General features: G+C 42.2%; 1 protein-coding gene across 1 annotated transcript in view; it reads left to right on the top strand.

Moving 5' to 3' along the window:
• The window catches only part of LOC130949691 (uncharacterized), a 35,324-nt gene extending 25,106 nt beyond the window's left edge, over window positions 1-10,218 (top strand). The window contains exons 5-6 of the mRNA XM_057878342.1: window positions 5,008-5,481; window positions 9,721-10,218. Coding sequence (XP_057734325.1) covers window positions 5,008-5,481; window positions 9,721-10,218 — 972 coding nt within the window. The remainder of the gene's footprint in view (window positions 1-5,007; window positions 5,482-9,720) is intronic.
• Window positions 10,219-25,800: the final 15,582 nt, after the last annotated feature.

Below are 25,800 nucleotides of genomic sequence, written 5' to 3'. Positions count from 1 at the left end.
CTTTTACAAATTATATCTTCTATCTTATCTTTTTCAAAATTTTCGAAAACCCACCCCTCCTTCCCTTTAAATCCACATTCGGCCTCCCTCCTCTCCTCCACCATTCGAAATTAGCTCTCTTTCTATCCCTCTCCTTTCCTTTCTTTTGCTTGAGGACAAGCAAACCTCTAAGTTTGGTGTGTTTATCCGTGATCACTAAACCAATACCCACTAAGATCATGGCTCCTAAGGGAAAACAAACCACTCCAAGAGGCAAGAAAGAAAATATTCCAAAACCACTTTGGAATCAAGGGAAGTTCTTAACCAAAGAACATTCAGACCATTACTACAAAATAATGGGTCTAAGGTCAGTGATCCCGGAAGTTAAATTCGATCTGAAAGAAGACGAATATCCGGAGATCCAAGAGCAAATTCGAAACAGGAACTGGGAAATCCTAGCTAATCCTGAAACAAAGGTGGGAAGAAACATGGTTCAAGAATTCTACTCTAATCTATGGGAATTAGACAGGCAGAGAATAGCTGGAACCGCCTTCTATGGCTATAGGACACTGGTCAGAGGGAAGATTGTTCACCTTCACCCTGACAAAATCAGGGAGATCTTTAAGCTACCTCAGCTGAAAGATGACCCAGACTCCTTTAATCGGAGAATGATGGGAACAAATAAGGGCTTGGACGAAATTCTAGAGGACATATGCCTCCCTGGAACCAAGTGGATAACCAGCACCAAGGGTGTCCCAAATCAACTCAAGAGAGAAGATCTCAAACCAGTCGTCAGAGGCTGGTTGGACTTCATTGGGCGTTCTATACTGCCCACTAGCAACCACTCTGAAGTCACCATCAAAAGAGCAGTAATGATCCATTGCATTATGTTGGGAAAAGAAGTGGAAGTTCATCAGCTGATTTCTTGTGAACTTTACACAATTGCAAACAAGAACTCCAAAGATGCCAAATTGGCTTTTCCAAGCTTAATCTTTATGCTATGTAAAGATGCTGCGGTGAAGATGGTAGTAATTGAGTATATCTCAGTTGAGCAACCAGTCACCAAAAAGTCAATGGAAGGACAACAAGTGTAGGACGACCCCATCAAGAAGAAACCACAGGAGTTCGTCCCGGAAATCCCTCAAATTGAATACTGGGAGCGTCTTGAAGCATCTATCACCAAGTTTCAAGAAGCTATGGAACAACTAAAGGAAGAACAGCAAAAATCAAAATAGCATGCTTTGCAAACTGCTTAAGGAACAAGAAAAGCAAGGGCGTGAACTGAAGCAACTGAAGCGTCAGAAGCTGTCTCTTGAAGGGCCAAGCACCCCACAGATTAAAGGAGCATCCACGACCCAAAATAAAGGTTGTTGAGTCCTAATCTTACCCTTAACTCTGTGATAGTTATTCTTATTAGGAATTTACCTTAGAAGTTATATATGAGTAGTAGTAATTAGTATATCTATTTTGATTTTATCTCTAATTAAGCTATAATTTATTTTTCTCATCATAATCAAACATATATAAAATAGTAGATTTTTAGAATAAAGAGGCAATATTTTTTTCGAGTTTTTAATAAGGAAAATTCTAATTATTTAGATGTGGTGGCAATACTTTTTGTCTTCTGAATGAATGCCTGAACAGTGCATATTTTTTATATTGAATTTTATTAATGTTAAAATTGTTGGCTCTTGAAAGAATGATGAACAACAGAAATATTATTGTTGATCTGAAAAATCATGAAATTGATTCTTGAAGTAAGAAAAAGCAGTGAAAAAAAAAAGAGAAGGAGCAGTAGAAAAAGCCAATAGCCTTTTAAACCAAAAGGCAAGGGTGAAAAGGATCCAAGGCTTTGAGTATTAATGGATAGGAGGGCCCAAGGAAATAAATCCAGACCTAAGCGGCTAAATCAAGCTGTCCCTAACCATGTGCTTGTGGCATGTAGGTCCAAGTGAAAAGCTTGAGACTGAGTGGTTAAAGTCGTGATCCAAGGCAAAAGAGTGTGCTTAAGAACTCTGGACACCTCTAATTGGGGACTTTAGCAAAGCTAAGTCACAATCTGAAAAGGTTCACCCAGTTATGTGTCTGTGGCATTTATGTATTCAGTGGTAATACTGGAAAACAAAGTGCTTAGGGCCACGGCCAAGACTCATAAAGTAGCTGTGTTCAAGAATTAATATACTAAACTAGGAGAATCAATAATACTATCTGAATTCTAAATTCCTATGGATCCCAATCATTCTGAATTTCAAAGGATAAAGTGAGATGCCAAAACTGTTCGGAAGCAAAAAGCTACTAGTCCCGCTCATCTAATTAGAATCTGAGATTCACTTAAAACTCTGAGATATTATTGCTTCTTGATTTCTTTTTATCCTATTTTATTTATCTAGTTGCTCGGGGACAAGCAACAGTTTAAGTTTGGCGTTGTGATGAGCGGATATTTTATACGCTTTTTGGGGGTAATTTCATGTAGATTTTAGTATCTTTTAGTTAGTTTTTAGTATATTTTTGTTAGTTTTTAGGCAAAATTCATATTTCTGGACTTTACTATGAGTTTGTGTGTTTTTTTTCTGTGATTTCAGGTATTTTTTGGCTGAAATTGAGGGAGCTGAGTAAAAAATCTGATTCAGGCTGAAAAAGGACTGCTGATGCTGTTGAATTCTGACTTCCCTGCACTCGGAATGGATTTTTTAGAGCTACAAGAGTCCAATTGGCGAGTTCTCAATTGGGTTGGAAATTAGACATCCAGGGCTTTCCAGCAATATATAATAGTCCATATTTTGCACGAAGATAAATGATGTAAACTGGCGTTTAACGCCAGTTCCATGCTGCATTCTGGCGTTGAACGCCAGAAACAGGTTACAACCTGACGTTTAACTCTAGAAACAGCCCAGACACGTGAGAAGCTCAAGTCTCAACCCCAACACACACCAAGTGGGCCCCAGAAGTGGATTTCTGTACTATCTATCTTAGTTTACTCATTTTCTGTAAACCTAGGTTACTAGTTTAGTATTTAAACAACTTTTAGAGACTTATTTTATATCTCATGACATTTTAGATCTGAACTTTGTACTTTTTGACAGCATGAGTCTCTAAACTCCATTGTTGGGGGTGAGGAGCTCTACAGCGTCTCGATGAATTAATGCAATGATTTCTGTTTTCTATTCAAACACGTTTGTTTCTATCTAAGATGTTCATTCGCACTTTAATATGAAGAAAGTGATAATCCATGACACTCATCACCATTCTCAATCTATGAATGCGTGACTGACAACCACCTCCATTCTACCTTCGATTGAATGAGTATCTCTTGGATTCCTTAATCAGAGTCTTCGTGGTATAAGCTAGAATCCATTGGCAGCATTCTTGAGACTCCGGAAAGTGTAAACCTTCTCTGTGGCATTCCGAGTAGGATTCAGGGATTGAATGACTATGATGAGCTTCAAACTCGTGAGTGTTGGGCGTAGTGACAGACGCAAAAGGATCAATGGATCCTATTCCAGCATGATCGAGAACCGACAGATGTTTAATTGTGCGGTGACAGCGCACCTGAACCATTTTCACTGAGAGGACGGATGGTAGCCATTGACAACGGTGATCCACCAACACACAACTTGCCAAAGAAGGAACCTTGCGTGCTTGAAGAAGATGACAGTGGGAAAGTAGAGATTCAGAAGACAAAGCATCTCCAAAATCCCAACACATTCTCCATTACTACATAACAAGTATTATTTAATCCATGCTTTTTATTTACCACCAATCAAAATTGAGAATTATTATTATCCTGACTAAGAGTTACAAGATAACCGTAGCTTACTTCAAGCTAACAATCTCCGTGGGATTCGACCCTTACTCACGTAAGGTATTACGTGGACGACCCAGTGCACTTGCTGGTTAGTTGTACAGAATTACATAGTGTGAGTGTAATTTTCGTGCACCACCTTTCAGGTGGAATTTTATAAAAAGTACTTTCCAAATTCTTCCAGGACGGTCGAGGAACTTGAGTTACTGTAGCTGAAACAGGGTGCTATGTTCGTATCTAAGTATACCGACTAGTTTGAGGAGCTATTTAGGTTTTCCCGCATGTGTCAGGGAGCTCCGGGGGACTTCGAGGAATGGAAGTACATTAAGTATGAAGGAGGGCTCCAGAGCGATATCTTTAGTTTAGTGGGACCAATGGAGATCAAAACTTTCTCAGAGTTGGTGAATAAGAGCAGCGTTGCTGAAGAGTGTGTGAGAAAGGCGGCTGCAGAGAAAGGAAGTCATAGGGGACCTTTTCAACAAAACCGAGGAGGGAACTTTGCTCCTAGAGGTCAGACTTTCAAGCGGGGAGGCTTTGCACCATGGCAGACTCAGGGTCAGAACAATTTCAGAAAGCCCAACAACAATAACTTCTAGGGGAAAAGATTTAGGAAGCAGCCTCAGAACGAGCAAGCTTGTGCCAGGTACGGAAGTTACCATCCGGGAGTCCCTTGCAAGGCCGGATAGGGCTTGTGCTATTCTTGTGGTAAGGCGGGGCATAAAGCCTCAAACTTTCCGGAGAAGCAGAAGCAAGGTGCCGGGAGAGCACAGCAGCCTGATCGGGTGTTCACCACCTTAGCTGTAGGTGCCGAGGGGTCTGATACACTTATCCGAGGTAAATGTGAAATGGCTGGTCAAATTTTAAATGCTTTATTTGATTCAGGAGCAACACATTCATTCATTGCATTCGAAAAAGCTAGTGAGTTAGGATTGAAGATTGTGGTTTTGGGCTACGATCTTAAGGTGTATAATGCCACCCATGAAGCCATGGTGACTAGGTTAGGATGTCTGCCAGTTTCATTTAGGGTTAAACAACGTAATTTTGTTCATGATTTGATTTGCTTGCCGATGACCGGTCTTGATCTTATCTTGGGGTTGGACTGGTTGTCTAAGAATCATGTCTTGTTAAACTGTTTTGAAAAATCGTTGTATTTCATGCCTGGGGGGTCGGAAGGACCAGTTGTAGTGAATGGTTTTTATTTAAACTACGCGGTAGTAAACTGTTAGGGACAGGAATGTCAGGGCGTTATGCTGTTAGCTGCGAGTGTGTCGAGTGAGGAACAAAGTTTAGAGAAACTTCCAATTGTTTGTGAATTTCCTGAAGTGTTTCCAGATGACATTGAGGAATTCCCTCCTAACCGAGAGGTTGAATTTGTAATTGAGTTGGTACCGGGAACAGGACCAATTTTGATTTCCCCTTACAGAATGTCGCCTTTAGAAATGGCCGAACTCAAGGCTCAGTTGGAAGACTTAATGAGTAAACGCTTTATCCGCCCTAGTGTTTTTCCGTGGGAAGCACCAGTGCTACTGGTGAAGAAGAAAGATGGGAGTATTCGACTCTGTGTAGATTACAAGCAACTGAATAAGGTCACAATAAAGAATACATACCCGTTGCCGAGGATTGACGATCTCATGGATCAGTTACAAGGAGCCGGAGATTTCTCTGAGATTGATTTGCGATCCGGCTATCACCAGATAAGAGTAAGAGATGAAGATATCCCTAAGACCACTTTCAGGACTCGTTACTGATGACATGTCATCATATACCTATTTTTCTATGCTTTTTCATACAAGAAATTGATGATTAGTGCTTAAATATTGCATTCTTTTGTGCTTAAATGATATATTTTCTTGATCTTTTAATTTTATAAATCTTGTAGGAAATAAGAAGAAAAAGAAGCAAAGAAGCACAAAATAAGCTAAAAAGGAGAAAAAAAGAGCTTTGGGGTACACTTTGAAGTTGGAGCACACTTTGGAGCCTTAGGCCACGCTTTTAAAAGCGTGGCCCATGACCAAATCAAAGGAGGAAGCAACCAGCACGCACACTGCCCTGCTCTTGCCAAGGGCAGGGCAATATCGTGATGCAAAGTGAGGTTGGAAGCAAATTTTCGCTAAGTTAAAATCTGGGCGTTTACAGCATGACCATGCCTACTTCAAAGGGCTATAACTTGAGCTACAGACGTTCGATTAATTTGCTTCCAGTTGCGTTGGAAAGCTGACATTTAGAGCTTTCCAACGATATATAGCAATCCATATTTGGCGTACAATTGAGGCATGAGTGAAAGGCATCTTTAAGGGCCAAAAATAAGCAAAAATAAACCAAAGTGCTTCCACCAAGGTTCGAAGCTGGAGCCTCACTCCAAAGCAAAGTAGCGCTCATTATTCTACTCTGCCCTCTTGGAGAGCAGGGCAATGTCGTGCTCTTCTTGAAAAAAATCCAAAAAAAAATCAAACCCCAAGTGCTTTCAGCAAGGTTCGAACACAAGACCTTCAAGGAAGTAAAGGCTTAGGCGCTACTCCTTGGCGCACACAAACGCAACATAACACGGACCAAGAGGACTTGGAGTGCACAAGGGTGCCCACACAAAGCTTCCCTGCTCTGTCCTCCATAAGAGCAGAGCAGCCTCCTGGGAGCATCATGGGCCAAAATTCAACCAAAATCTTATTTAAATTCAATTCCTCTCCAAATTGAATCAAGGCCAAGCAAACCCATTTCTCCTCAAATCCAAAGCAAGCTAAGCCCACATCATCACTCAAAGGCACAAGAACAAGCTAGAATTAGGATTTTCATTTAATTTGTTTTTCATTTCAATTTCATTTTATTTTGTAAAGCCTATATAAGGCATCATTTCCATCTTTGTAGAGACAGCCCCCATTAGAGAATATTGGAGGGGAGCTCTATTAGAAAAAGGCTTGCTCCATTAGGGAGTAGTAGTAGTAGAGAGCTCACTTTTACATCTTAACTTGAATTGGAGAATTGAAGGAATTCTGTTTCAATTCTCACCTTGAGTTCTCTCTTGTTCTTTTACTGCATAATTCAAAATTCATTTGCTGTTTTAAATCTTCTTCTTCTGCAACTTTAGCTTTTCTGTTTTGGATCTTGAATTGAGGTTGAAGAGCTCCATTGATTCAAATTCTGAGAATCATCTTCCACTCTTCCTCTCAATTGATCTAAGGATTGGGTTTTAATCTTCTCTGCTATCTTTAAACCTCATTTTCTTCTGCAATATATTTTCTGACTGAGCAAAGGAGAATTGAGATCCAGATTTGCTTCCTGAGTTCATTGCTCTTCTTGGATCCTCAAATTCTCTTTTAGATTTTACAATTGAGCTAAGTTTCTTTCTGTCTTGTTCTTCAAGAAATTTTTCATTTCTGTTTGAATCTGCTGCACTTACTTCATCTTTTACTTCTTTGCTTGATTGCACTTTACATTTTCTTGTTGAAGTTTTAATTCCCAGCACCCAATCCCTTTTACTTTTCATGCAATTTAACTATTCTGCAATTATTCTAAGTGCTGCTTATCGCTTTTGTTCCGAGGGTTACCTGAAACCGTAGCTCGGTCGTCTGACAAGGCCCGAGGTGGGGGGTCTGTGACCCGAGCTTGATGTGTTGAACGGCGGGGGGTGTACCTGCAAAGACACTCCGATGCTTAAGTTAGCAGGGGTCCAAGCAGATATCAAGTAGAATTAGAGTATGAGTTATACCTGGGTGCTCCAGTGTATTTATAGTAGTTGGCTGTGATCTTCCCTGGATAAGATATTCTTATCTTATCTTATCTTCTGGGAGTCTTATCTTTATCTTTGTGGAACCGCCTTTCCCAGGCCCTTTCGGCCTTTAGGTTTTGGGCTTAGTTCCTTCTGATGGGCCTTCTTTGGCCTATTTGTCCGAGGTCCGACCTCGGGCTTGAGCCTTGAGGCGAGGTCGGACTCTCGATCAGCTTGCCGAGTTTGGAGAGCTCGGTCAGGGTATGAACAGTGCCCCTGCCTGAGTTCGTCTTTTGGAGAGGTCGAGCTCGGGCATTTAGTAGCTTTTTGAATTTTGAAAACGGTCGTTTCAGCATTTATTGCTTGTTACCGTTTCTTCCTCGATTTCCGTGCGGCGTTCTGTGGAGGGTTTATATATTTGCCCCTTTCTTTGTTTTATTCTTTCACTTTTCTTTTCGAACGTCTTACTTTTCTGTTTTGTCTTCTCCGGTTTCTTTTCTGCAAGCGACTTCTTTATTTGGGGTTTTCTTTTCGCGCCGTCGTTCTTGCTGTCGTCTCATCGGAGCTCGTCGCTTTCTCCTTATCTTCCAGGTTTTGCTTTTCGCCTTTTACTTTTATTGTGCTCCTTTTCTCTTTTTCTTCTGTGCCTGGGTTGCCCCGGAAAGAGGCGCCGCCATTTGTTTTGCTCGCATGGGGGGGGCTCTTTCGGGTTGCCGCTTTAAAAAGAACTTCTTCTTCTTGCTTCTGCTGAATTTGCTTTTGTCTGCATGTCATGTGATTTGTTGGCTTGCTGTCTGTATTTTTCTTTTGTAGGCAAGATTTTTTTATGTCTCGAAAGGTGTTTCAAGCAATGTCGACCAAGATTCCGAGTGGTCTAGGTTGGGTAGATCCTGCCCCTTTAAAGGTTCCGTCTGTTGTAGATTCTGAATATCTGAATAGGTTCCGTAGGGAGTGTAGTATTTGTGAGAATAGGGAGTCTGAGCGTGATTATGAGTTGGTAGCCCCGGAGTCCGAAGAGAGGGTGTGTTTTCCGCCTTTAGAGAGTTCCGAGAAACTATTCTTCTATGCCTACGACTGTTTCTTCTCAAAGCTAGGTGTCCGACTTCCCTTACCGAGTTGGAGTCCGAGGTCCTTTGGTCTTGTAACCTTGCCCCTACACAGCTCCATCCAAACTCTTGGGCGTTTTTAAAGCTTTTCCAACTTTTATGTCAGATTTTGGGTGTCTCTCCTTCTGTTTCTCTTTTTTCGTATCTGTTTGTTCTGACGAAACCAGGGTCGGGTGGGGGGAAGGTGTCTTGGGTCTCCTTTAGGGCAAACGCCGGAAAGAAGTTCTGTACCTTGTATGATGAGTCTTTCCACGATTTCAAGAATTACTATTTCAAAGTCCGGGCTGTGGGAGATGTCCGACCTTTCTTTTAGATGAGAGTGGGGAGCCTTCTTTCCCTCTTAGTTGGCAAGAGAGTGTAGTGTCGGTCAAGTACACTTTTGAGAGTCTAGATGAAGTGGAACAGGCTTTTGTTGGTGTGTTGAGCAGTCTATGGGGTCCGGCACCTCACTTGGATACGAAGAAAATGTTGGGAGATCCAAGCCTTCTCCGTTCCGAGTTAGGTAGTTCCCGACCTCCTTTTGAGATTTTATTTTCGTGTTTTGGCTTTCGTTTTGGTTTTCTGTTTCGTGATAGTCTCCTTCTTTTGTTTCTGCAGAGATGTCTTCTCAGGCTGATTCCATGAAGTTTCTTCGTCGGGCGAAGAAGTCTGCGGCCGCTCGGAATGTTGAGGCCGAGGCTTCTGCCCGACCTTCTCCACAGAAGACTACCACAGGTCCCCAGACTCGGTCGAAGACCATTCCAACCCCTCAGTTCCGGGCTGTAGCTCAGGATCCTCCGTCCTCCGGACCCGGTCAGCTTTCTCCGAGCTCGACCTCGGGTCCTCCCCCCAAGAAGCAGAAGACCGCCCAAGAGATTCCCGGCTTTAATGACAAGGATTTTGACGCTCTTAGTTGGGTTGAGCAGCACATTCTCCCCCAAAGCTATATTTCTACTGATGATGCGTCTATGGAGCATCACTTTCAGTACATGGCGCGGAGCTGTGTTCGGATGGCTAGCCTTCATGCCGCTATTGCCCGTGAGTTCAAGAAAGCTCCTCTCGGGGAGACCAGCTCCCGACTTGAGAAGGCCCGTTCCGAGCTTGACAAGATTAGTCAGCTGAAGGATGCCAGGATTGCCGAGCTGGAGGAGTCTTTGGAGGATGAAAAGACTAAGGCTACCGCGGCTGTGGCGGCGGCGAAGGCGTCGGAGGAAACGGCGAGGGTGGCGACGGAGAATTATTCTAAGCTGCACGCTGAGCTTCAGGAGACGAAGGAGAAGCTGCAGTCGGCTCGGGATGATTACTATGAGCTGGAGGATAATGTGGCCAAGGGTATGGATGCTATGTTTGCAAACTTAAGGGATCAGGTCCGGGTTCTTGCTCCCGACCTGAATTTGACCCTATTCAGCACTGATAACATAGTTGTGGAGGGAAAGATTGTTCCAGCTCCTGCCGAGGATGAGGTCCCGGCGTCCGATCCCCAGGCCCCAGTGTCTGATCCCGAGGTGCTGGTTGAGAACCCGCCCTCACCTTTGGCTGTGGATAGGTCGGGTGTGGAGGTTTCAAGTCGGGATGACGGTGCTGTTGATGCAGTCCCCGTTTCTGTTTTTGATGCGGAGACCGGCAAGTATACCCTTGGTCCTTTGTGATCTTTTCTTGGTGGTTGGCCCGGCCTGTGGGTTTATGTTTTTCGCCAACACTTTGAACATTTATTTTAGCTACTCTGTAGCTTTATTATGTCATGTTTTGTGTTTTTTGCTTTCTCGTATTCGCTTTCGTGCTTTTTAGTTGTTTTGGATAACAACTTTTAGCTAGCGATTTTGATGTCTCGTACTCGCTTTTTGCTTTTTAGTTGTTTTTGGATAACAACTTTTAGCTAGCGGTTTGATGTCTTGTACTCGCTTTTTTGCTTTTTAGTTGTTTTTGGATAACAACTTTTAGCTAGCGGTTTGATGTCTTGTACTCGCTTTTTTGCTTTTTAGTTGTTTTTGGATAACAACTTTTAGCTAGCGGTTTGATGTCTTGTACTCGCTTTTTTGCTTTTTAGTTGTTTTTGGATAACAACTTTTAGCTAGCGGTTTGATGTCTTGTACTCGCTTTTTGCTTTTTAGTTGTTTTTGGATAACAACTTTTAGCTAGCGGTTTGATGTCTTGTACTCGCTTTTTTTTTTAGTTGTTTTTGGATAACAACTTTTAGCTAGCGGTTTGATGTCTTGTACTCGCTTTTTTGCTTTTAGTTGTTTTTGGATAACAACTTTTAGCTAGCGGTTTGATGTCTTGTACTCGCTTTTTTGCTTTTTAGTTGTTTTTGGATAACAACTTTTAGCTAGCGGTTTGATGTCTTGTACTCGCTTTTTTGCTTTTTAGTTGTTTTTGGATAACAACTTTTAGCTAGCGGTTTGATGTCTTGTACTCGCTTTTTTGCTTTTTAGTTGTTTTTGGATAACAACTTTTAGCTAGCGGTTTGATGTCTTGTACTCGCTTTTTTGCTTTTTAGTTGTTCTCGGGTAACAACTTTTAGCTAGCGTTTTCTCGAGGTCTTAGTTCTGTGCCGTTTCAGGGCTTTCTTTCTTGGGTCCGACTTTGTTCTCGGACCTCGGGATCCTTTAGTACCTCCTTTAATTAGGTCCGACTTCGTGGTTTGGTCGGCCTTTTTAAGTTATTTTTGTAACGTCTTTTTGTTCGGCTTTTCCAGCCGTTTTAGAGTTACTTTTATAACTTCTCACATTAATTTGAACCTCGTCGCTTCATCTTTGCCGGCCTTGTATGGCCTTTGGCAAATGATTTTTTGCGTTTTGTCGAGCATAAATTAATGCGCCTTGGTGGGGTACTTTTTAGGATATGCTTCATAACGAGAAAGAGAAAATAAAGAAATTTGGTTAGTATTAAAGGAAAATATGTACAAAGTTTTTACCTTTTTTACTAGGTCGGGTGTCCTACTTAACCGGGTGGCTCATTAAAAAACCCTCGTGGGGAAAAAGAGTACACCTCGGGTTAAGTTTACTCTAGCTGTAGTACCGTCTTAGGTTACAGGCGTGCCAGGCTCTGGGCAGCTCCTTGCCTTCTAGGTCGGAGATCTTGTAGTAGCCTGTCCCTAAGACTTCTGTTACCTTGTATGGCCCCTTCCAATTCGCAGCTAGCTTTCCTTCTCCCGATTTTTGTGTTCCGATGTCGTTTCGGATTAGAATCAGGTCGTGAGTGGAGAAGCTTCGTTTTATCACCTTTTGGTTGTATCTGAGGGCCGTTCGTCGTTTTAAGGCTTCTTCTTTGATCCGGGCTCTTTCTCGGACCTCGGGTAGGAGGTCGAGCTCTTCCTTTTGTGCCCGAGGATTGTTTTCTTCGTTGTAGAAGATGGTTCTGGGTGATCCCTCATCTATTTCGACGGGAATCATTGCCTCCATTCCGTAGGCTAGTCGGAATGGGGATTCTCCCGTTGTAGAGTGCGGGGTTGTCCGATATGCCCATAATACCTGGGGGAGTTCGTCGGCCCATGCCCCTTTGGCTTCTTGGAGTCTTCGTTTCAATCCAGCCAAGATGACTTTATTTGCAGCCTCTGCTTGTCCATTGGCTTGTGGGTGCTCGACCGATGTGAACTGCTGTTTGATTTTCAGCTCGGACACCAAGTTCTGAAAACTTGTGTCTGTGAACTGTGTTCCATTGTCTGTTGTGATGGAATAGGGGACTCCGAACCTTGTGACAATGTTTTTGTATAGGAATTTACGGCTTTTCTGAGCCGTAATGGTGGCTAAGGGTTCGGCTTCGATCCACTTTGTAAAGTAGTCGACCCCTACTATGAGGTATTTGACCTGCCCCGGGCCTTGTGGAAACGGGCCGAGTAGGTCGAGTCCCCATTTCGCGAAGGGCCATGGTGCTGTGATGCTTATGAGGTCTTCGGGCGGTGCTTTGTGAAAATTGGCGTGTTTTTGGCAGGGGGGACATATTTTTACAAAGTCCGCCGCGTCTCTTTGTATGGTTGGCCAGTAGAACCCGGCTCTGACTATTTTCTTGGATAGGGCCCGAGCTCCGAGGTGGTTCCCACACATTCCTTTGTGGACTTCTTCGAGGACGCTTTTTGTTTCTGAGGTCGGGACGCACCTTAGGAGGGGATTTGCGAATCCTCTTCTGTATAACACGTCGTGGATTAGCGTGTAATTCTGGGCGTCCTTTGTAAGCCTTTTAGCTTCTCTTTTTTCAGCGGGGAGAGTTCCCGACTTTAGGTAGTTGAGTATGGGGGTCATCCATCCTTGTTGTTGGTCGGATATGTTCAGTATTTCTTCCTCTCTTAGTACGGACGGAGATTGTAGAGTTTCTTGGAGGAGACTTCTATTGTTTCCTCCGGGCTTGGTGCTAGCAAGTTTTGAGAGGGCGTCGGCTCGGGCATTTTGCTCCCGGGGTATGTGCTGGATTCGTATTTCCGGGAAGTGCTGCAATTGTGCCTGTGTTTGGTCCAGGTATTTTTTCATAGTAGGATCTTTGGCCTGGTAACTTCCATTTACTTGTGATGTGACGACCTGGGAGTCGCTGAAAATTGTGATCCTCTCTGCTCCGACCTCTTTGGCTAGCTTTAGTCCTGCTAGTAGGGCCTCGTACTCGGCTTGGTTATTTGAGGCCTGGAACTCGAATTTTAGGGATAGCTCTATCCGTGTTCCTTGATCGCTTTCGAGTATGACACCGGCTCCGCTCCCTGCCTTATTTGAGGACCCGTCGACATATAAATTCCATGAGAGTGGGGTCCCTGGGGTCTCGGTGTATTCTGCTACGAAGTCGGCTAGATACTGGGACTTTATGGCAGTTCGGGCTTCGTAGTGGAGGTCGAACTCAGACAGCTCCACCGCCCATTGTAGGATTCGTCCTGCCATGTCTGTCTTTTGTAGGATGTGTCTCATCGGTTGGTTTGTCCGGACTTTGATGGTGTGGGCTTGAAAGTAGGGACGGAGCCTTCGAGCTGTGAAGACTAGCGCGTAGGCGAATTTCTCTATTTTCTGATAGTTTAATTCAGCTCCTTGCAGCGCCTTGCTTACGAAATATACGGGGTGTTGCCCCTGGTCGTTTCTCGTATTAGTGCCGAAGCGACTGCCCGATGTCCGACCGAGAGGTATAGTACGAGTTCTTCTCCTTTTAGAGGTCGGGTTAGGATTGGTGGCTGCCCGAGGAATTCTTTGAATTCTTGGAAGGCCTTTTCGCACTCCGGGGTCCACGAGAAGGGTTTCCCTTTCTTTAGGAGTGAGTAGAGAGGTAGTGACCTTATTGCTGATCCTGCCAAGAATCTTGATAGGGCGGCTAATCTTCCGTTCAGTTGTTGTACCTCTTTGACACACGTCGGGCTCTTCATATTGAGTATCGCTTGGCATTTGTCCGGGTTTGCTTCGATGCCTCTTTGAGTCAGCATGAAGCCTAAGAACTTTCCGGCTTCTGCGGCGAAGGTGCACTTTGTCGGATTAAGCCTCATATTGTGTTTTCTGAGGGTACCGAAGATACTACTGAGGTCGGCCACCAAGTTTTTGTCTTCTTGTGTCTTTACTAGCATGTCGTCGACGTATACCTCTAGCTGTAGCCCGATGTGTTCTGAGAACACTTTGTTCATTAGTCTCTGGTATGTTGCCCCTGCGTTCTTCAGCCCGAAGGGCATTACTATGTAGCAGTAGTTTGCCTTTGGGGTTATGAACGAGGTCTTTTCTTGGTCGGGTCCATACATCGGGATTTGATTATATCCTGAGTACGCATCCATGAAGGAGAGGTATCTGTAGCCCGAAGCTGCGTCGACTAAAGCGTCGATGTTTGGTAGTGGATATGGGTCTTTAGGACAAGCTTTGTTGAGGTCTGTGTAGTCGACGCACATCCTCCACTTTCCATTGGGCTTTTTACCAGAACTACGTTTGCGAGCCATAGGGGTACTTTACCTCCCTAATAAACCCTGCATCTAGTAGTGCTTGTACCTGTTCCTCTATTGCCTGCATGCGTTCGGACCCGAGTTTCCTTCGCCTTTGTTGGACAGGTCGGGATCCCTGATACACTGATAGTTTGTGGTACATTAGGTCGGGGCTTATGCCTGGCATATCGGAGGCTTTCCAGGCGAAGAGATCGGAATTCTCCCTTAAGAGGTTTGTGAGCTCCTTTTTTAGGCCTGCCTCGAGGTTTGCCCCTATGTTTGTTACTTTCTCGGGTGTGTTCCCGATTTGGACCTTCTCGGTTTCCCCTTCTGGCTGTGGCCGAAGATCTTCTCGGGTTTGGACTCGCCCGAGTTCTATGGTGTTGACCTCTTTCCCTTTTAGGCTCAGACTTTCGTTGTAGCATCGCCGTGCTAGCTTTTGGTCGCCTTTTAGGGTAGCGATTCCCTTTGCGGTAGGAAACTTCATGCAGAGGTGTGGGGTCGAGACTATAGCCGCTAGTCTGTTGAGGGTTGGTCGTCCGATGAGGGCATTGTATGCTGAAGTGACGTCGACCGCAATGTAGTCGATGTTTAATGTTTTGGTTTGCTCGCCTTTTCCAAAGGTGGTGTGTAACGAGATGTATCCCAGGGGTCGAATTGGGGTATCTCCTAGTCCAAATAGGTCGGTGGGATAGGCTTTTAGCTCTTTTCTTCGAGTCCGAGCTTGTCGAAGGCCTCTTTGAACAGGATATCTGCCGAGCTTCCTTGGTCGATCAGGGTTCGATGTAAATTGGCGTTGGCTAGGATGATGGTGATCACCATAGGGTCATCGTGTCCGGGTATTACACCAAGAGCATCTTCTCGGGTAAACGAGATAGTAGGTAACTCGGGCGAGGGGTTGTCTTCTCGGGCATGGTAGACTTCTTTGAGGTGTCTCTTTCGTGAGGATCTGGATGTCCCTCCACCTGCAAAACCTCCGTTTATCATGTGTATGTGCCTTTCAGGGGTTCGTGGGGTTGGTTCGGTCCGATCTTCGTTGTCTCTCCGCCTTCTCTTTCTGGTTTCTTCATCTTTCCAGCTATGTATCTGTCGAGTTTTCCTTCTCTAGCTAGCTTTTCTATAACATTCTTCAGGTCGTGGCAGTCGTTAGTAGAATGACCGTAGAGTCTATGATATTCACAGTATTCGGACCGATCCCTTCCCGCTCTTTTGTGCTTCAGAGGTTTGGGTGGTGGGATCTTTTCGGTGTGGCACACTTCTCTGTAGACGTCTACCAGAGAGACTCGGAGGGGGTGTAGCTGTGGTATTTCCTTGGCTTGTCCGAGCTGGACTCTTCCTTCTTTTCTGATCCCGATCTCGATCTCGGGACGGGTAGGTTGACTCCTTCCTGGAAGGTTCTCTCAGTCGTGAGGTTTCTTCCATGTTGATATATTTTTCCGCTCGCTCCTGCACTTCGTACAAGGAGGTCGGGTATCTTTTGGATAGGGATTGGCTAAACGGTCCTTCTCTTAGGCCGTTTGCTAGTCCCATGATGGCTGCTTCTGTGGACAAGTGTTGTATGTCCAGGCAGGCTTTGTTGAATCGCTCCATGTACTCTCTGAGAGTTTCTTGGTTGCTTTGTTTGATCCCGAGTAGGCTGGGGGCGTGTTTTGCCTTGTCCTTTTGAATGGAGAACCTTGTTAGGAATTTTTTGGTCAGGTCTTCAAAGCTGGAGATTGATCCTGGCGGTAAGCTGTCGAACCACTTCATGGCTGACTGGTGAGAGTGGTGGGGAAGGCTTTGCACCGAATTGCGTCGGATGCGTCGACTAAGTACATTCTGCTCCTGAAGTTGCTGAGGTGGTGACTTGGATCGGTGGTGCCGTCGTAGAGGTCCATCTGGTGGCTTGAAGTTTCGCGGTACCTTCTCCTTCATGATCTCTTGTGTGAAGGGATCATGATTACTTTCGGGAGTGGTGCCGCGTGTTGTCCGATCTTTCAGATTGGCTTCTATCTTTCGTAGTTTTTCTTCTAATTCTCTGCGTTTGCGAGCCTCCCTTCTTAGATCCTGTTCAGTCTCTTTCTGCTTTTTATGTCCTCTTCGAGTTGTCTCAGCCGGCTTTGTTGTGCCCGGACTGTCTCCAGAATCTCTGAACTCTTTTCCCTTCCAGGATTTTGTGGATCCTTGTTAGGGAGTGTACCTTTTGGATGATTCTGTTTGTTTCCCCCTGGAGTGTGTGGTGATAGAGGGCGGTCTGGTCGTTCTCCGGTGTCAACTTCCTCTTCTTGTTCTGATGTAGGATGGTCATTGTTGGGAGAGTCGTCCGCCATGGTAAAGGGATGACTTCCAGGTCCCCGGCAACGGCGCCAATGATCCGAGGGTTACCTGAAACCGTAGCTCGGTCGTCTGACAAGGCCCGAGGTGGGGGGTCTGTGACCCGAGCTTGATGTGTTGAACGGCGGGGGGTGTACCTGCAAAGACACTCCGATGCTTAAGTTAGCAGGGGTCCAAGCAGATATCAAGTAGAATTAGAGTATGAGTTATACCTGGGTGCTCCAGTGTATTTATAGTAGTTGGCTGTGATCTTCCCTGGATAAGATATTCTTATCTTATCTTATCTTCTGGGAGTCTTATCTTTATCTTTGTGGAACCGCCTTTCCCAGGCCCTTTCGGCCTTTAGGTTTTGGGCTTAGTTCCTTCTGATGGGCCTTCTTTGGCCTATTTGTCCGAGGTCCGACCTCGGGCTTGAGCCTTGAGGCGAGGTCGGACTCTCGATCAGCTTGCCGAGTTTGGAGAGCTCGGTCAGGGTATGAACAGCTTTCCTTTAAATTTCCTGCACCCAATCCCCTTTACATTTGATGCAATTTACATTTCTTGTCATTTAAGATTTTGCCAATTTACTTTTCTTGCCCTTTAAGTTTCTATGCAAGTTACTTTCTGCACTTTATAATTCCTGCAAATTTCTCATTCTGTTGGCTACAGTTTCACACAATCCACTTCAATGTTAGCTTGACTAAACTAATCACCCACTAAAGTTGCTTGATCCATCAATCCCTGTGGGATCGACTTCACTCTTGTGAGTTATTACTACTTGATGCGACCCGGTATACTTGCCGGTTGGATTTGTGTGTTGGAAATTCGTTTTTCCATAAAAACACCATCAAGTTTTTGGCGCCGTTTCCGGGGATTGATTAGATCAACAATGATTAAGTGGGTGAGAAGTCTAGATCAAGCATTTTCTTTAGTTTTGTTCTCTGTTTTAAAGTGAAACCAATGTGTTTGAGTTTTTGCCTCACTAAGAAATTCTCATCTCTGATATGAGTAATTTTAATTTTTCTTGGTGTTGTGTTTTCCAAAATTTAAATGGAGTTCAACTCATCTTATGATCAAACAAATTTTATGGGATATTACCCACCATCACCAATCTCTAATGGTGGTTGGGAATATCACCAAGAAATCACAGATTCTGAGCACTCCAATCCATGGAGATTTGCTTCACAGACACAAGATGAGCAAGAAAACCATATGGGATATTTTCTTCCACCACAAAATGATGCTAGTCATGATTCTAATGGTGGCTGGGAAGGAAATTCTAATGCTCCATATGATATTCATCCAATGATATCATCACTTGACCATGCTTCAACAGAAAGCCTCTATCAAAATTCACCACCCACACAAATTTCCATGAACCAAAGCCTCTCAAAGCTTGAGACCATGTTTGAAAAATATGAGAGGGAGGCACAGATATCCTGGAACGAGCAAGAGAATTCATTCAAAAACATGAAAATAATGTTAGCTCAATTGGTGAGTGCAACAAGGAAAGAGGAAGGGCAAGATGAGGAAGCCTCTGTGTCAAGTGAAATTTTAATGAAAAAAGAGGTGGTGGAAATATTTGAACCTGAAACTGCACTTGAGATGACAAGAGAACCTAAACACTCACAACTTCCTCAAACTCCCCTGGACCAAAAAGTCTCAACAATTGAATCTGAGATTAAAAGATATGAAGAGGAGATGAAGAAATGTTGGGAAGATCAACAAACCTCCTCAATGAAAAAGCTATTAAGTCAAATGTTGAGTGCAAGAGAGGAAGTGGAAGAGAAAGAAATTGAGGAAGACACTCAAGAGAAGTCAAACTCAAGTGAAGCAGAGAAGTACATAGAGGAAAAGCTCATGGAACCACCAATGCAAAAGCACTGGATGAATACAAAACTCCAATAATCACACATCAACCAAGTCTTGAATTCAAAGAAGTGAAGGCAACTAACAAGAGCACCAATCCTGTCCCTAATCCAGCAAGCAAGATCAATCAAGCCATTTGCAAAAGGAAGCTTGTTGAGGAAAAGCCAAGGTAAGGGACAGTAGCTGAATCTTCTCCCCCTTTGAGGTCATTCCTCTTAACAAATTGGAAAAAGAGGAAGAAAGTAAAGAACAGGTAGACAGTAGGTACATTTCTTCTCCATGCTTTGTTTAAATTTCAATAAATTGGCATATGATTACATTCTAAGTTTGGTGTTGCCTTGCAACAAATTATTTTCAATCTTTTTGGATGATTGCATCAAATCAAAAATGAAAGTGACACACCAAGATTCTAAGTTTGGTGTGCCACTTATTTTCTATGCAACTCATCCAGCAACATCACTTGTCTGCATAATCATATTGCCTTTGCATTGTTATTTTTCTTTGTTTTGACAGTTCGTTTGCATTCTCTTTGTTTTAGTCACCTCTTTATTTTTAAGTTTTCTTTTATCAACTATTTTTGTTAATACAACATCAAGAGATCCTTATTCATGACAGATTTTTGGCTTGGTAATTGTATTCAACAAATAACAGTTTCTTTTGTTTAGCTTTAGTTCAAATAAATTGACATATGATTGCATTCTAAGTTTGGTGTTGCTATGCAACAAAAATTTGGTTCCCATATCTACTAGATACTTGCATCAGTTCCAAGTGAAAGTGTCACACTAAGTTTGGTGTGCCACTTATCTTTTATGCAATGTATTGTGCTCACCTTCTTATGTTTGCAATCAAAATGTCTCTGTCTCTGGTGCCTTGATTATTATCTTTCATTTTACTTGCTTAAAACACATGTACTACTAACATTTCATTGTATAAGACATTCATGATCCATCTTAGCCCCATAGCCATTGTTCTAATTGTTGCTTGAGGATGAGCAAGCATTCTGTGTTTGGCAAGGGAAAGAGGAAGAATAGAGGAAAAAGGACAACAATAATGAAGATGAACTACAAGGTTGTAAAGTTCCTTTTCCTCTCCTTTATTTCCAGCACTTTAAATTGCATGATTGTCTTTATATTTTCTGTATGCATGTGTGGTATGACTAAGCATAGCTTGAATTTGATTTACAATATGGTGTTGTACCATTATGACTACCAACTTGAGTTTTGTGAGTTCAAAAGCAAAAAAGCATCATGATCATAAACAAACAGGAATTAAAGAAGAATTTAGCATGTGCATACAAGTATGGAAAGCTAGTATGATGATTGTTGCTCAATTGCATTGGATTTTATTTATTAAAGTTTTTCATCTAGTAAATTTTGTGAAATCTTTTGAATCATGAAAACCTTGAAGAAGCAAATACAATTAAAGCAAGAAAAAGAAAAGGGAAAGAATGAGAAAGCTGAAGGCTCTGAGTACCAATGGCAATTTATTTGTTAAGTGCTTGTGTGTGTTTATGTATCAAGCCAAATGCTTGAAAACAAAACACTTAGAAGTCAAGGCTAGGCTCAAGTGCAAAAGCACTCCCTCAAAGCTCAAGGTTCTGAGCATCAATGATTAGAGAGTCAAGAAAAGAAAAAAAATGAGCTTAATGAAGTCCTCTAATTAAATGCTTGTGGTGCTTATGTATCAAGTGGTAATACTTGAAAACAAAGCATTTAGAAGTCGTAGCTTTGTTATCAACTCATGGGGCAAAGCACCCAAAAGGAGAAGCTAATGAAAAAAAAATCAAAAGCTTGTTTCAAGGAAGAAATATAAGGAAAAGATTTCATAAAATGAGCTAGATAGAAGCATCAATCATTTACATTTCTCTTGTGATTGTAGCATGCTTAGAAAACTAGCTTACCATGAACACTGAGTTGCTATTCTTCTTACCTTGGATTGTCAATCTTTATTGCATGATTCCTTTCTTGCTTGGGGACAAGCAAGGTTTAAGTTTGGTGTTGTGATGACATGTCATCATATACCTATTTTTCTATGCTTTTTCATACAAGAAATTGATGATTAGTGCTTAAATATTGCATTCTTTTGTGCTTAAATGATATATTTTCTTGATCTTTTAATTTTATAAATCTTGTTGGAAATAAGAAGAAAAAGAAGCAAAGAAGCACAAAATAAGCTAAAAAGGAGAAAAAAAGAGCTTTGGGGTACACTTTGAAGTTGGAGCACACTTTGGAGCCTTAGGCCACACTTTTAAAAGTGTGGCCCATGACCAAATCAAAGGAGGAAGCAACCAGCATGCACACTGCCCTGCTCTTGCCAAGGGCAGGGCAATATCGTGATGCAAAGTGAGGTTGGAAGCAAATTTTCGCTAAGTTAAAATCTGGGCGTTTATAGCATGACCATGCCTACTTCAAAGGGCTATAACATGAGCTACAGATGTCCGATTGATTTGCTTCTAGTTGCGTTGGAAAGCTGAAATTCAGAGCTTTTCAACGATATATAGCAATCCATATTTGGCATACAATTGAGGCATGAGTGAAAGGCATCTTTAAGGGCCAAAAATAAGCAAAAATAAACCAAAGTGCTTCCACCAAGGTTCAAAGCTGGAGCCTCACTCCAAAGCAAAGTAGCGCTCATTATTCTGCTCTGCCCTCTTGGAGAGTAGGGCAATGTCGTGCTCTTCTTGAAGAAAATCCAAAAAAAATCAAACCCCAAGTGCTTTCACCAAGGTTCGAACACAAGACCTTCAAGGAAGTAAAGGCTTAGGCGCTACTCCTTGGCGCACACAAACGCAACATAACACGGACCAAGAGGACTTGGAGTGCGCAAGGGTGCCCACACAAAGCTTCCCTGCTCTGCCCTCCATAAGAGCAAAGCAGCCTCCTGGGAGCATCATGGGCCAAAATTCAACCAAAATCTCATTTAAATTCAATTCCTCTCCAAATTGAATCAAGGCCAAGCAAACCCATTTCTCCTCAAATCCAAAGCAAGCTAAGCCACATCATCACTCAAAGGCACAGAACAAGCTAGAATTAGGATTTTCATTTAATTTGTTTTTCATTTCAATTTCATTTTATTTTGTAAAGCCTATATAGGCATCATTCCATCTTTGTAGAGACAGCCCCCATTAAGAATATTGGAGGGAGCTCCATTAGAAAAAGGCTTGCTCCATTAGGGAGTAGTAGTAGTAGAGAGCTCACTTTTACATCTTAACTTGAATTGGAGAATTGAAGGAATTCTGTTTCAATTCTCACCATGAGTTCTCTCTTGTTCTTTTACTGCATAATTCAAAATTCATTTGCTGTTTTAAATCTTCTTCTTCTACAACTTTAGCTTTTCTGTTTGGATCTTGAATTGAGGTGAAGAGCTCCATTGATTCAAATTCTGAGAATCATCTTCCACTCTTCCTCTCAATTGATCTAAGGATTGGGTTTTAATCTTCTCTGCTATCTTTAAACCTCATTTTCTTCTGCAATATATTTTCTGACTGAGCAAAGGAGAATTGAGATCCAGATTTGCTTCTTGATTTCATTGCTCTTCTTGGATCCTCAAATTCTCTTTTAGATTTTACAATTGAGCTAAGTTTCTTTCTGTCTTGTTCTTCAAGAAATTTTTCATTTCTGTTTGAATCTGCTGCACTTACTTCATCTTTTACTTCTTTGCTTGATTGTACTTTACATTTTCTTGTTGAAGTTTTAATTCCCAGCACCCAATCCCTTTTACTTTTCATGCAATTTAACTATTCTGCAATTATTCTAAGTGCTGCTTATCGCTTTCCTTTAAATTTCCTGCACCCAATCCCCTTTACATTTGATGCAATTTACATTTCTTGTCATTTAAGATTTTGCCAATTTACTTTTCTTGCTCTTTAAGTTTCTATGCAAGTTACTTTCTGCACTTTATAATTCCTGCAAATTTACATTCTGTTGGCTACAGTTTCACACAATCCACTTCAATGTTAGCTTGACTAAACTAATCACCCACTAAAGTTGCTTGATCCATCAATCCCTGTGGGATCGACCTCACTCTTGTGAGTTATTACTACTTGATGCGACCCGGTATACTTGCCGGTTGGATTTGTGTGTTGAAAATTCGTTTTTCCATAAAAACACCATTAGTTACGGTCATTAATACACTGTAATGTCTTTTGAGTTGACAAATGCCCCTGCGGTGTTCATGGATTATATAAACAGAATCTTCCGCCCGTTTTTGGATAAGTTTGTTGTCGTCTTTATTGACGATATACCAATTTATTCTAAGACTGAAGAAAAAGATACGGAACACCTGAGGACCGTGTTGTAGATACTAAAGGAAAGGAAACTCTATACGAAACTATCCAAATGTGAATTCTGGAAAGATTAGGTGAAGTTTTTGGGCCATGTAGTGGGTAAACAGGGGATAGTAGTAGACCCATCTAAGGTGGAGGTGGTAATGGATTAGGGGCGACCAACCTCAGTAATTGAGATAAGGAGTTTTCTGGGCTTAGCTAGCTACTACCGGAGATTCTTCAAAGGTTTTTCACAAATAGCTTTGCCACTAACAAAGTTAACCCACAAGGACGCACCATTTGTTTGGACTTCTGAGTGTGAGGAGAGCTTTCAAGCATTGAAGCAAAAGTTAACCACCGCGCCTGTGTTGGTGTTACCTGAACCAAATGAATCATTTGAGGCGTACTGTGATGCCTCACTAAAGGGTCTAGGGTGCGTACTAATGCAGCATCGTAATGTGGTGGCGTATGCCTCATGGCAGTTGAGACCTAATGAAGTTAATTATCCTACGCATGATTTGGAGCTTGCTACGGTTGTGTTTGCGCTAAAGGTTTGGAGACATTACCTTTATGGGGTTAAGTTCTGAGTTTTCTCTGATCACAAGAGCTTGAAATATCTCTTTGATCAGAAAGAGCTTAATATGTGGCAGAGGAGGTAGATGGAGTTACTGAAGGACTACGACTTTGAGTTGAATTACCATCCGGGGAAAGCGAATGTAGTGGTGGATGCGTTAAGTCAGAAGTCGTTGTATACTGCATGGATGATGCTTCGAGAAGAGGAGTTGCTCAAGGCATTCGAGAGTCTGAAGATGGGTGTTCAAGAAGCGTCTAGAACTTTGTGTTTGAGTCGATTACAAATCTCAAGTGACTTTAAATCTGAACTCCTAAAGGCTCATCAGAACGATGAAGTGTTACCGAAGGTGTTGCCAGCTAATGAGCGGATATTTTATACGCTTTTTGACATCATTTTCATATAGTTTTTAGTAGTTTTTATTTAGTTTTTATTGAGTTTTTATAGGTTTTAGCGTTAAATTCACATTTTTGGATTCCACTATGAGTTTTTGTGTTTTTGGGCAAAATCAAGTATTTTCTGGCTGAAATTGAGGAGCTGGAGCAAAAGTCTTATTCAGAGACAGAGAAAGCACTGCAGATGCTGTCCAGATCTGACCTGCCTGCATTCGGAAGAGATTTTTTGGGCCTATAAAAGTCCAAATGGATCGCTCTAAACGACTATGGAAAGCTGACTTCCAGAGATTTCCAGCAATATATAATAGTTTATACTTTGTTTCGGAGTAGAAGGCCCATAACTGGCGTTCAACGCCAGCTTCCTACCCACTTTCTGGCGTCCAGCGCCCAAGGAGCAGAGCCCAATGTCCAAACGCCCAGAGAGGACTCCCTAGCTGCCATTCCACATCCAAGAGAACTCATAGCACGTGGATCTCATCAAGCTCAGCCCAAACACTCACCAAGTGGGCCCTAGAAGTAGATTTTAGCACTAAAAAGATTGTTTTACCCTTACTAGTCATTAATTTAGTATTTAAGGGATTTAATTCATATTATACGTACATTATTCAGCATTATTTTGTTTTTCATTGTGTTTTTACTTCAGTATGAGTTTCTAAACCTCCTAGGTTGAGGGGAGGAGCCCTGCTGAGTCCTATGAATTAATTAAAGTACTACTGTTTCTATTCGATCCGTGTTTGATTAATTCTGAAATGTATATTCGTACTTCATCGTGGTGAATAGGATGATCTAACCAATTAGCTCTGTTCATCACATTAAGATGAACGTGCCTGACAAACACCAGCGTCTACTTGGGTCAGAATGCGTCTTTCACTAGATAAGGACGACCAACAGCTTGAATATACATCTCTCAGACAGCTAATCCACGACTTCGTTGGGGACTTCTCAAGATATTAGTTCAGCTAATTTTTGGGGAGATTAGGGTCTCTATGGTAGAGGCTAGAACCCAAAGATGCAGCATTCTCTGATCCGGAAGATCCGACCTTGTCTGTGGCGTTTTGAGTAGGATCATAAAAGAGAATGGACTGTACGCGCTTCACCCTCAAGTAAAGATGGATCCACACTAAACCTGGGGTTCAGATCTGGAGGAATATTGGCAGCTGCTCAAACCAGTGTCAATCACATACAGCCTGCCATTAAAGAAATCACTCACAAGCAAAGAGAGCAGTAGTACCAGAGTTAATTCAGAATGGCAAAGCAACTCCAACTCTCAACTCTATTCCTATTAGTATTTTCTATTGCCAGCATATAATTCCTAATAGCTAATCCAATTGGTTTTATCCAAGCATTTATGACATATAATCAATCAACATACAATCAACAAACTTCTGATTCCGCCTGACTAAGACCTGCAAGGCAACCATAGCTTGCTTCAAGCCACAATCCTCGTGGGATCGACTCTGACTCACTCAGGTATTACTTGGACAACCCAGTGCACTTGCTTGTACAACAGTACGAAAGTGTGGAGATTCGTGCTACCAAGTTTTTGGCACCGTTGCCGGGGATTGTTAAGTTTAGACAAACTACCGGATTGTCCTGCTCCCTAGATCAGGTAATTTATTTTATTTTATTTTATTTGAGTCTTTTAATTTTTGTTTTCTTCTTCAAAATTTTCAAAAAAAAATTTAAAACTTTTTCAAAAAAAAATATTTTTCTTTTCTTTGTTCAGTTTGTGTTCTTATTGAGTCTTTGATTTTTACAAGAGTATAACTTTATTTGAGTCTTTTATTTTTATTTTCCTCTTCTTCAAAATTTTCGAAATTTCTTAAAAAGCTTTTCAAAAATATTTTTATTTTCTTTGCTCAATTGGTTAAAGCCTTGGTTTATGTTCTTGGTATCTGTTGTTCCTTTTGAGTCTTTCTTTCTAAAAACTTTTCAAAAATATTTTTCTTTTGGCATTAATCTTAATCTTTC

This window comes from Arachis stenosperma, chromosome 9 (genome assembly GCF_014773155.1).
Source record: "Arachis stenosperma cultivar V10309 chromosome 9, arast.V10309.gnm1.PFL2, whole genome shotgun sequence".
NCBI classification, from domain to species: Eukaryota; Viridiplantae; Streptophyta; class Magnoliopsida; order Fabales; family Fabaceae; genus Arachis; species Arachis stenosperma.
The sequence above is the reverse complement of the archived record's forward strand: the minus strand, read 5'-3'. Positions and strand labels throughout refer to the sequence as shown.